Raw genomic sequence first — 11,184 nt, 5'->3', positions numbered from 1 at the left:
GTTATTGCCTAAATCATTGTTTTCTGCCTTAGGATAAATGCACTTCATGCAGTTCTATGCAATGCAATGCAATTCTAATACAAGTAATTGTTGAACAGTAACTGACCATAAATTGTCACAGTTACTACCTGTAATAATTACATCAAGTAAATTACTGTAATTTATTCGTTGCACTACACAATTTCAGACAATGATTTAAACTATCTTGAAATGAGAAAAAAAATCTAGGGCGGTGCATGACTTCTTCCTTCGGTAACCTGTAGGAATGTAAAATGTAGGAAGTTCTGAATGCGAAACAGGATTACTGTCCCCTGAAATCATCAGAATATCTTCAGATGCTCAATGTTTACGAGAACGAGTAGCTACATTTTGCTGATAGGATTGTGTCATATTTGTTTTAACCACTGCCTCCAGCAAAGGTGGGGCAGAAACAAGACATGCACTGATAGCCTCATTTTAAACTACTGATATAAGCAGGTAAACCAGGTTTTATAGGAAGACGTAAAAGAATCAATGCCTAAACATTGGCAATCACAACCATGCATTAGTTAAATGATATAACATTATTACAAGAGAATGACTGACATGGAGATTCAGCAGCAAACAAATATGCTGGAAATTAAGTGTTCTTATGATCCAAAACTAATCCCTGTAACAGTAAATCAGATATTGCCAGTGTGCACAGGATAATGTAGTAAAATACTTAATACTTTTGTACTGTTATGACTTTATATTTTTGCTCTAGGGTTTAAGAGGTAACATTTAATGTAGTTAAAATTTGTGGTGAGTTGGTGGCAAAATTTCAACAACAACAACCAAAATACTGCCAAAAATAAGTGAATTTATTTACAATTGTGAAAGAAGTCAAAAAGAAAAGAAAAAAGCATTATTTACAAGATCACACAAAAGAGAAGAAATCGACGTATATTATGGGTGGGGAAATGAGAATTAAGTGGCGCCAAATAAATGAAAGCAAAATAACAAAACACCCAAATCTAATAGAAAATAAACAACATCTTCAGCGTTTCCACGCTATAACTAAATCTACTCTACTAACCAAAAGTACGGATAAAACTTACAGCGGGTGGCACTCACTTCTAAACTAGAGTGTTTAGACAGTGGAGTTATCTACGTGATTTAAGATGTATGTCACGTGACATCTAAACTCCTCGAATCCCAGAGCAAGGCTGACGCCAGAGATCAGGGGATTTCCACAAAGCACACATACAAGACAGTAACAGCGATGAACACAAGAACAAGACCAAAATCAAAACTCTAAATTCACATCAATATCACATCACATAATAAGCCAAAACACACACAAAAGCAAGCAAAGAAAACGCAAGCAAGATAGAGCAAAAGCAAAACGAGCTTCCCCGCTCGCGTCCCTTTAAACTTTGAGTCCTTATCCTGATTGGTAGCAATGTTGATGGTGGAATAGAGAAAGACATCTTCACGGACGAATGGGAAACTGGAATGGGCGTATCCGAGAATTGACACAGAGAGAGAGGGAGGGAGCGAGAGTGAAAGAGAGAGAGAGAGAGAGAGAGAGAGAGAGAGAGAGAGAGAGAGAGCGAGAGAGAGAGAGCGAGAGAGAGAGAGAGAGCGAGAGAGAGAGAGAGAGAGAGAGAGCGCACACACAAGCAAAACATATAGGCATATACATATAACTGTAACATGTACTTTTACACAAGTGACCAGGGGCGTAGCAACCAGGAGGGACGGGGGGAATTCGTCCCCCTCACTTTTAGGGACAGACCATTTAGAAACAGGTGATTAATAATTATATGAACGTATGATCTCATACAGCTGTCCCCCCCACTTTTAAAATGTTTGCTACACCCCTGCAAGTGACAGTGCAATGGGAGCACTTTTACTGGAGTAATATTTTTCCTAGTGCAGCTCTTCTTTAAACTCAAGGTTTGTGGACTTTGTCCACCACTGGTAATCATCACAGATAATCAGTGGTGTAGAGTTTTCATTACACACATCCCCCAAACTAGCAAATGGATAGAGTTTCTCATTAAAAGATTGACCAGTGTAAGAGTAGATATGAAACATGTAGTCAACATCATAAAAAGAGACAAAACCCTTCTCATAATTCACAAACACACCGACCTTCTGTGGTTTCACTCTCAGAGAAAGAGAGACACTTGAAATCCCATGAGCCCAGTAACTATCAGCTTTCTTCCCTACAGTCCAGTATCCATTCTCAGGACTGATCAACTTCTTTCTGTCAGCAGATTCTCTGGTCACTCCTAAATACCACTCAGTTTGATCCTTCACCTGCACCTCAAAGTAAAAACACCCTGAAGAAAATCCCTCCTTTGCCAGTACACCGAGATATTCAGTAAACCTGTCTTTATCCTCATTCTCTCCTTTCTCTGTGTTTCCACATTTCACTTCTTTTCCATCTTCAGAAACAATGAGATCGCAATGAGCAGAATCAGCATCCAGAGTCACAGTCACTGCTGGAAATTTAGAAAATTTGATTACTAATAAACACTTTAAAACCTTAAAAACAAAGGCAATGTTGAATGATCATTATGAAACACTTAAGTAATTAATTTCACATCCTCTCTTACTGACTGACTGAAATTATATGACCATTATTGTGTTGACTAATTTGTCCTGTCTGCTGTTTCTGCTTTAAACTTTTAATAGTTTAAATGTGTATTTTTTTATGGCATTTATCAATTTAACCTCCTAGGGCTTAGTGGCCACATACGTGGGACAGCACATTTTAGCTCTTATATTTTATATTTTGTTACAGACATAGTGTCATCCTGCAACTGTTTTGCAGCATATGAAATGTCTCAAACACTATTTTAACTGTTCAAAATGGACAAAAAAATGTTGTTTTTACTGATAGTCAAAACATGATCCAAAAATATGTGTGTATGTGTTATTAATGCATTAAAAAACAGGCAGGAAAAAACTGCTGTGTTCAAGGCAGAAATAAAGAGTTTTATTCTATTACACAAAGGTGACTTTATTGTGTTTTATGTAAATTCGGACCACGAGTCCACATATATGGACATCATTTTTTTCTAAAAGTACATCATATCAATAGATGACACTTAGGTGGTATTCTAATTAGGTTCCAATGCGCCCAAATAGCAAAGAGAAACAAAAAATGCATGTAATGAAACAGCTTGGGCCTTAAGAGGTTAAGTTGGATAATTACACATTAAACATATAAAATATATATAATATAATAATGTTAAACATAATTATCTATATAGGATAGTAAAATTATTAAAGTGTTGAAATTATTCAATTATTATAACAAATTAAAATATCCACTTACCCATGTGTTGTCTTAAATGTGTAATAGCTAAAAATACAAAGTATGATATTACTAAAGCATTTCTAACAGAATTTACAATTAGATCAATATTGATATGATTTATTTAAATTACCACTAGAAGAACAACAAATCCAAGAGAGTTTCACTCAGTTTATAAATCAGTTTATAAAATCAGTAATCATTTCTTGATTTAGTATTTAATGTTTTGCAGAATAATGATGGTTATTTTAATAAACCCATATAAAACAAACTTACCTTTTGGTATAATCATTCTTTGACTTTGTAGAAGCTGATCACGTTCTAAAAATATATAATAAAAATAAGTCAGGGAAAAAACACATTAAAATACTATCATCTAAACTAATAAAAAGGTAAGTTATGCTCATTAATTTACATTTATAGAAATATCACACAATTCTATGCTTGGAGACTGAATACATTAAATACACAAATGCAGACTAGTTGCAGAATGTAATATACACAAAATAACACACACAGTACTTTAAGTAGATATTTTATGGCTGAAAAAGTTTTTGAATGAGCAAGTAATAAACTGAAATTGTAATAAACAACAATAAAATCACCATGTTGTATTTTGTTCTTCTCTTCCAGCAGTTGATCATGTTCTGAAGAAAATTCAGGATAAGGAGAAGAAAAAAATAATACAAACAACAGAATACATTTGCATTAAATATAGAAGTATTCAATAAATTTGGATTAACAACAACTGCAAATCACAGGACACAAGATATAAACAAAAATATAACAATACGGTGTCTGGTAATCAAACATTTTGTGGATAAAACAGACTTTAAATGGATTATAAATAAATATCTTAAAGACAATGGTGTAATACTGTCAACACATTAAAACAACAATAAAATCACCATGTTGTATTTTGTTTTTCTCCTTCAGCAGTTCATCATGTTCTGAAGAAAATTCAGAATAAAGAGAAAAAAAATGTATTCAGACAACAGAAGCATTAAATACTAATAAAAAATTTGGATTGAGGGACAACAACTGCAAATCCCGGGACATAAGATATCCACAAAAATTTCACTACATTTTACAAACATCTGTTAATTAAACATTTTGTGTAAGAAAAGTTCGAAATGACTTATATATATTCATATCTTTAAGACAATATTGTAAAAGTGTCAATGGTATAATAAATATCAATAAATACCCTCTTTTATTTTCCTCTTCTCACGCCATAGATTATCATATTCTGAAGAAAATTCAAAATAAAGACAAAAAAAATAATTGAATAAAATTCAGACTAACAAAGCATTAAATACTAATATAACTTTGGAGAAAAGGAGAAAAGATTTTTTACAAAAACGTCAATACAGTGTCTGATAATCAAACAGTTTGTGGATGAAAATATATTTTATATGTTTAAATCAATAAACAGACTTACCGTGTTTTTTTTTCTCCCTTTGTTGATTGTGTGCTGTAGAAAATTCAGAATATACGAAAAAAGCAACACATATGTGTATTAAAAAACAACAGTATTGGGACAATAACATTTTGCAGTGAAGCAGAGACACTTAAAATGTTTTTAACCTTTTGGCTTAGGGCACACGAAGTGTCCTCATCAACCATATTTACATTGCATCCTTGTCTTTGTACAGCCAAAAAGTGTCAAGCTTACATTTAAACTCAACTTTTAAAACTTTAATATCAGACAACCGTCTGCTATTTAGTGGAAATTCTTCATTACTTTGATAAATAAACTAATAAACTAACCCAATCTATCTACCTCATGCTATCTGCTCAGAATCAATTAAAGAAAATCACAATGCATTCTCAAAAACTAAATTTTTGCAGAATTACTTTTAGATCATTTTATTTCCATAGCTCTAAAAATGGAAAATAACTTTACCTCTGTAACCTCTGTATTTCTGAACATTCACAGCTATCAGTATTCCAGCAATCACATTGAGTAAAACACAAATTGAAATGATGATCACTGATGTCCTCCATGAAGTAAACATATTACCTGCAAAACAAAATAGTGATTTAGGGTTCGTACACCTTTTCCAACTTCAAATTCCAGCACTTTTCAAGCACCTTCAAGGTGCATGTTTATGCTTTTCCAGCACCTAACAACCGCGGTAAATTACGTTTATATTTGCTGTGTGTACTTTTCCACATTTAAATCTATAATTTGTGCTATTTTACAAAACACAATATGACATTTCAACTTAAATTGTTGAATACTTGAGCATAGATTTATTGGGATAGTTCACCCAAAAATGGTAAACAAAAAAAAGTTTAGTTATTGGATGAAGTATCTTTTTAAGTTTGGTCTCTTTTTACCTAAAGTTCATATCTTAAAAATGAGCTAACAGTCAGATTTTGTTTGAGTGTAGTACCAAACTTTCAAGACCAGGCGTTCATGATATTTCACGTGAATTGCTATTCAAAATTCATGTAAAAAATTGAATCCTTATGAGTCTGAGAATATCCTTGCTGCAAATTAATGAACTGTTCCTATGTCAACTGTGAAAATCAGTCACCAAATATGGAAACCATAGTTTGTAAGCTTTCATCAATTCATTCATTCATTTTATTTTCAGCTTAGTCCGTTTGTTAATCAGGAGTCGCCACAGCGGAATGAACCACCAACTTATCCAGCATATGTTTTGCACAGCGGATGCCCTTCCAGCCGCAACCCAACACTGGGAAACACCCATACACTCTTGCATTCACACAGATACACTACGTCCAATTTAGCTTATTCAATTCACCTATGGCACATGTATTTGGACTGAAATATTTTTTTAAATATTTCTTAAAAATATATATATATATTTTTTTTTTTAAAGAAATATTTATTATAAATAAAATACAATTATTATTCTAAATAATCTTAAATGTAACTGGAAAACAATGTTTAGACAAACCTGGAGTGATATGCTAAGATCATTTAAGAAATCTTTTGCATAAATATTAATTTCATTTGAATGAAATTCTATAGACAATTCAATAAAATACAAAAAGATGTTTTATAGAATTATCAGTTGTCTTAGACTTAGAATTAGGTTCGTTAAGTCTTTACCTCCCTGACTCCTCATCCCTCCTTTTTGCTTCATCCAAAAAAATCAGGAAGCATGCTTAGTAAGATCACCATCATATTGTTTAAACTTTAGTTTTGTCGACTAGCTAAACAAAAAGGCTGTTACGCCGGTTTTACAACACATGAGCGACGCTTGACGAGTAAGTAGCCTGCTTTTTTGGCGCACATGTTTACTACCGGGACTTGCACCGGCAGAAGAGCAGCGCGTGAGAGAGGCGCACACGCGGAGAGGCGCAATTTCTCTGCGCACACGCGGACAAGCGTCAGTTTGCTTTTTGAATAAACTACATTGCTTTCACCAGCGTTGGTTCGGTTGCACATAGAGAATAACGTCTTTATTTCGGAATTACCACTCTTAATAAATACACTTGCATATGAAGTAAATCACATCTCAATGCATTTACTAGGGCACTGGAGATTTTTACTGGGGCACGTGCCCCAGTAAATTGGGTCTAGCGACGCCTATGATCGTAACGATCGTTTTAACATCTCTGCAGTTTCTGAACCCAAATTATGTAAATAAAAATAATTAATTAAAGACACTTATGACTTTATTCACGTGTCCACATACACAAAGAAAACATAATAGATCGTCTAATTGTAGGAATAAGTGTAATAAACAAATTTTTGGATCTTAATATTGTCATACTTGGTTAAAATAACTTCGTTGTAAAATATAAAAAGCAAACGATAATGTGTCTCATTAAAATGAATTACTGTAGTTAATCATTTAAGCAATATATAACATAGCTATAAACTGATTATCTTAACTGATTATCTGATTATAAACTACTATCTTTTACTAAACTGTCACAGCTGTTATATATATATTTACTTATTATTATTTTTAAATTAATTATTAATAGTTAATTTGTTTCTATTGCTAAATTTTGGTTTAAAAACAATACTTTGCTTACTATAAATTACTAGGGTATTTATTGTGGGAAATCATTAATTAAAAAGTTATTAGAAAATTAAGCAAATACACACTATTAAATTGCTTGAGTAAAATATTAATATAGTGTTATACATTTATTACATGTAAAAAGATTTTTATTACATATAAAATGTATGTTAGAAAACTGTTCAGTCTATTATATTGAATGGTGATCGGAAACAACGTTCCCCCATTCGCCCGTCTCGATCGCAATATCTGTGAAATAAAGTAAACACTATTGTATATTGTGTACAATATTTATTAACCATTAATATCAAAATATAATGATGACGATGTCCAAGAAGACGTTAATAACATTAACATCCGTCGTAACCATATATGGTTTGCCTAGATTGTGTGTGCCAGATTGTGTGTGCCTAAAACGTGTGTGGTTCTGCGGGCCTGCAGCTGGATATTATTGGCAGTATCTCATCTGAACTGATTGACAGCTTATATTAACCAATCCATTCGCATTCATTGCAAGCAGTGGGCCAATCAGAAGAGCGGTGGGGCGGGCATTGTGGGCTTTGTTTACTGCAGCAAGTTGACATGACGACTGTTTAAAACTGTTCCTGAGCGCTGCGTGCAAATATGCATTCTGCGTGAAGCTCGCATAGATAAAATTTCGGGCACATATGCGACCAAAACGGTCGTAATTTCGAGTCCTTCAATTTTAAACAGGTTCAAGCACTTTGCCCAAAATCCAACCACTTTTCTAACCTTGAAAACAATATATTAAAAATCAAGCATTTTCCAGGATTTCCAGCACCTGTACGAACCCTGGTGATTAATCACAGTGTGTATCAAATGGCAGGTGATTACTATACAAATGTAATAAAATGTCTATTGCTTACAAATAACATAATAGACAAAGCATATAATCATTTTACTTCATGAAAAAATAACCCGACAAATAAAGACCCTGTACTCACTTGTAGTGGTGATAAGTGCCTCCAGCATGTGATGCTTCATTTTGACTCTGCAGTGAATCTTGCCATCTCTCTGATGAACAGTGACGGTGTGTTTCACACTGAATCCATCTGTGTTTCTGTGTGTTTCTGTAGTTTCTGGACTCAATCTGACTCCATCACTGTCCAGCCACTCAAGATCAGGTTCAGGATACCAACCTTCAGATTCACACTGTAGATGAAGCCCACCTGAATGATCAAATCCATCTACTGTGATCACTGGAGGACTTCCTACAGCTACAGAACAACAGAAAACATTCAAGGAGCAAATTAAACAACATCATCATACAGTATACATCATACTTAAATGTTTAATAGTATTGGTTTTCTCACCTTCAACTTTAAAATTAATCGTGGCATCATCAGACCAGGAGCTGGACTGAATAAAACACTTATAACGTCCTTCATCAGACACTTGCACGGCTGATAGTCTGAGTGATGCGTTTCCTGTCTGTAGTTGTTGATGATTGAGTTCAGTTCTCCCTCTGTAGGACTCAATCTGCTCTGTGTTTCTGTCTACATGATCCTCATAGAGATGAACTACTGAGTATTTCTGATCAAGTCTAAACCACTCCACTTTCATGTCCACAACACTGATGTTGGGTTTGACTGAACAGGGCAGAATCACATCTTCACCAGCAAATGCTAACACAGGATCTGCAGATCCCACTACTTTATACTGCTCTGTTACAAGAGAAAGAAAGCATGGATGTAAAAACAAAAAAACAAAATGTCTTTTTAAAATGCCGGCCCACAATGCAAGTCAACTACTGTTTTTTCCCCCCCAACATTCTTAAGTATATCATCAGAAGAAAAACTCTGTTTAGATACTTCATTAAGTGTGAGAAAATGGTGAGGAAACTTCACAGGTCATATTTTTGGGTGAGCTCTGCCTTTAAGGCAACTGGATCATTTCCATCATTGTCACAACCAAAACAAAAATTATTACAAAGTTATTAGAATAAAACTAACTATAGTATAGTCCACAAGTGTGGGAATGAGACTGTAGTGTTTCTGGGATTTCAGAGTAAAAGCAGTGGCCGTCCTTCACAAATCAGCTCACAATCATTAATCTTGTGCAATAAATGTGATGTACATTGAGTTAAAATAATAAACCTGATCAGCTGAACAACAGCAGTTTAATCTATAGTGCACACACTTCAGCTCTTTATATGTTGATGTGAATAATTACCTGATAGTGAATCTGTAATTCCATCTAAAATTAGCAGAATCAAACAAACCAACTTCATCTCCAAAAACACTGAAAGAAAAAAAAAAAATATGATATTAAAACCTTTTAATAAATAACTTACAGAATGATGCATTTAGATGAATTTTGCCACAGAATATTCTATCATAACACTTATAGGACAAATTATTTTTCATGCACGTCTACAATTAAAAAGAAGTACCTGAGTATGTATACTTATTGATGAATGTTTGACAAGAAAATTGTACTACGAATAGGCCTACTAATGTGTGGTAGTCATACAGTATGCAAACAAGTGAAAATAAAATATATTACACGTGGGATAAACAAAAAAACAGCAAAAATGTCTTGTCCATTAGCTAGAAAATAGCCTTTTTCAGAAGGGATGGTATTTGACCATGCTCATTTTTAAAGCCCTTTCTATGTGCTATAGTAACGCAAATGAATGTTCGTTTGTTTTGCTTTTAACATATTATCTTATGTTATACGCGAACAGGTTATAATTGCAAAATTCAGCTCTTTCAAGCACCATGGCGTCCGAGCAGGCGATGATATTATTAAAGTGGCCTACGTACAGAAGCATAAAAAGATGTTGGCCTATTTACGTATGGAAGTAAAACATAGCTTACGTTACTAGCTATTCACTGACTAAAACCCTCGCTGGATAAATGCATGGCTTACCTTGAATTTAACACTGCTGTGTTCACAAGAGTGTCCGAATAATTTGATACGATTATTTGACTCTAATGCCTATAAAGGAAAGAGAACCTTTCTCTGTTAGTTTTACTTTCGTTTTTTCTGATCAGATGATCATGGTAAGTCCGGCACTCCCAATTCGGCTCTTTTGACTCGGCTCCATTAGAAGAGCTGGTGTTCTGACGGTGTTTGGCTCTTCATTTAGTTTCAGTTTGAGCCTTTTTTTTTTTAGCCCAATTTATTTATTGTGTATTGTTTTTGTGTTGGGTGGTAATGTTTCATTCAGTATTTTGATAAAAGTCTTATTTTTTCAATACAAAAATAATAAAAAAAAATACACGGTTACTAATATTTAACATTTTAATAAAACTTCATTAGAACAACAATGAACCACGGCAAGCAAATTAAATTAAGGCAAAAGTCTTAACATTAAAACACATGCACACTCAGATCGGTCTGCAGACCAAACATCAATGCTTCTTATGCGAGACCGCATATGTCATTCCCATTCAAATAAAGACCCACCCCTGCGGTTGAAAATCGACGTGTGACCCAGAAGTGCATTCAACATAGTAATGCAGTAATTAAATTTTTTAAATAGGCTATTTATAGATTGTCTAAACAGACAGACAGACATATATAGATAGACATTTTACACAGGCATGTATCAAACTGCAGTTTGACGTCATCAGTGAGCTCCTGCGAGGTCCTTCCGCTCACTGTACTTCTGTCACGCCGCAGTTGCAGTCTTCTATAGGTCAAACTACAGCAGCAGAAATGATCAGATCGTTGAATTTACTTAAATATTCTCTAAATGTCTCTCAGCGGGCTCAGCTCAGGCTGCTCTCATCCAGCAGAGAAACCGGACACAGGATAGTGCCCGCCGCATTCACTGGAGGTACAGCTTTATCGAGTTCATTACAGATCATCAGCAGCTCTTCGTTAATATGATCAGCAGCGCAACTGACGGGATATTCTACC

The 11,184-nt window shown here is 34.2% G+C and overlaps 1 protein-coding gene across 1 annotated transcript; it reads right to left on the bottom strand.

The window, feature by feature from the left end:
- Window positions 1-821: 821 nt before the first annotated feature.
- On the bottom strand, window positions 822-10,389 carry LOC130220281 (butyrophilin-like protein 3). The gene is made up of 12 exons (XM_056452652.1): window positions 10,189-10,389; window positions 9,490-9,558; window positions 8,631-8,981; window positions 8,262-8,534; window positions 5,196-5,312; window positions 4,731-4,763; window positions 4,497-4,538; window positions 4,198-4,239; window positions 3,895-3,936; window positions 3,566-3,610; window positions 3,311-3,337; window positions 822-2,471 (listed from the first exon to the last, which is right to left on the bottom strand). Exons 2-12 carry the CDS (start codon window positions 9,545-9,547, stop codon window positions 1,894-1,896), a joined length of 1,608 nt encoding a protein of 535 aa, XP_056308627.1. The 5' UTR covers window positions 9,548-9,558; window positions 10,189-10,389; the 3' UTR covers window positions 822-1,893.
- Between the last annotated feature and the right edge of the window lie 795 nt (window positions 10,390-11,184).

Source organism: Danio aesculapii, unplaced genomic scaffold (assembly GCF_903798145.1).
Source record: "Danio aesculapii unplaced genomic scaffold, fDanAes4.1, whole genome shotgun sequence".
In the NCBI taxonomy this organism is placed as follows: domain Eukaryota; kingdom Metazoa; phylum Chordata; class Actinopteri; order Cypriniformes; family Danionidae; genus Danio; species Danio aesculapii.
Note: the sequence above shows the minus strand (reverse complement) of the source record. Positions and strands in the feature narration are given on the sequence as shown.

Coding starts and splice junctions, on each gene's coding strand:
- LOC130220281 (XM_056452652.1), bottom strand. CDS start 9,547: ATGAAGTTGGTTTGTTTGATTCTGCTAATTTTAGATGGAATTACAGAT. Junction 4,764..5,195: donor GAAATACAGAGGTTACAGAG/GTAAAGTTATTT, acceptor AATTTTCTACAG/CACACAATCAACAAAGGGAG. Junction 3,338..3,565: donor AAGAATGATTATACCAAAAG/GTAAGTTTGTTT, acceptor TTGTATTTTTAG/CTATTACACATTTAAGACAA.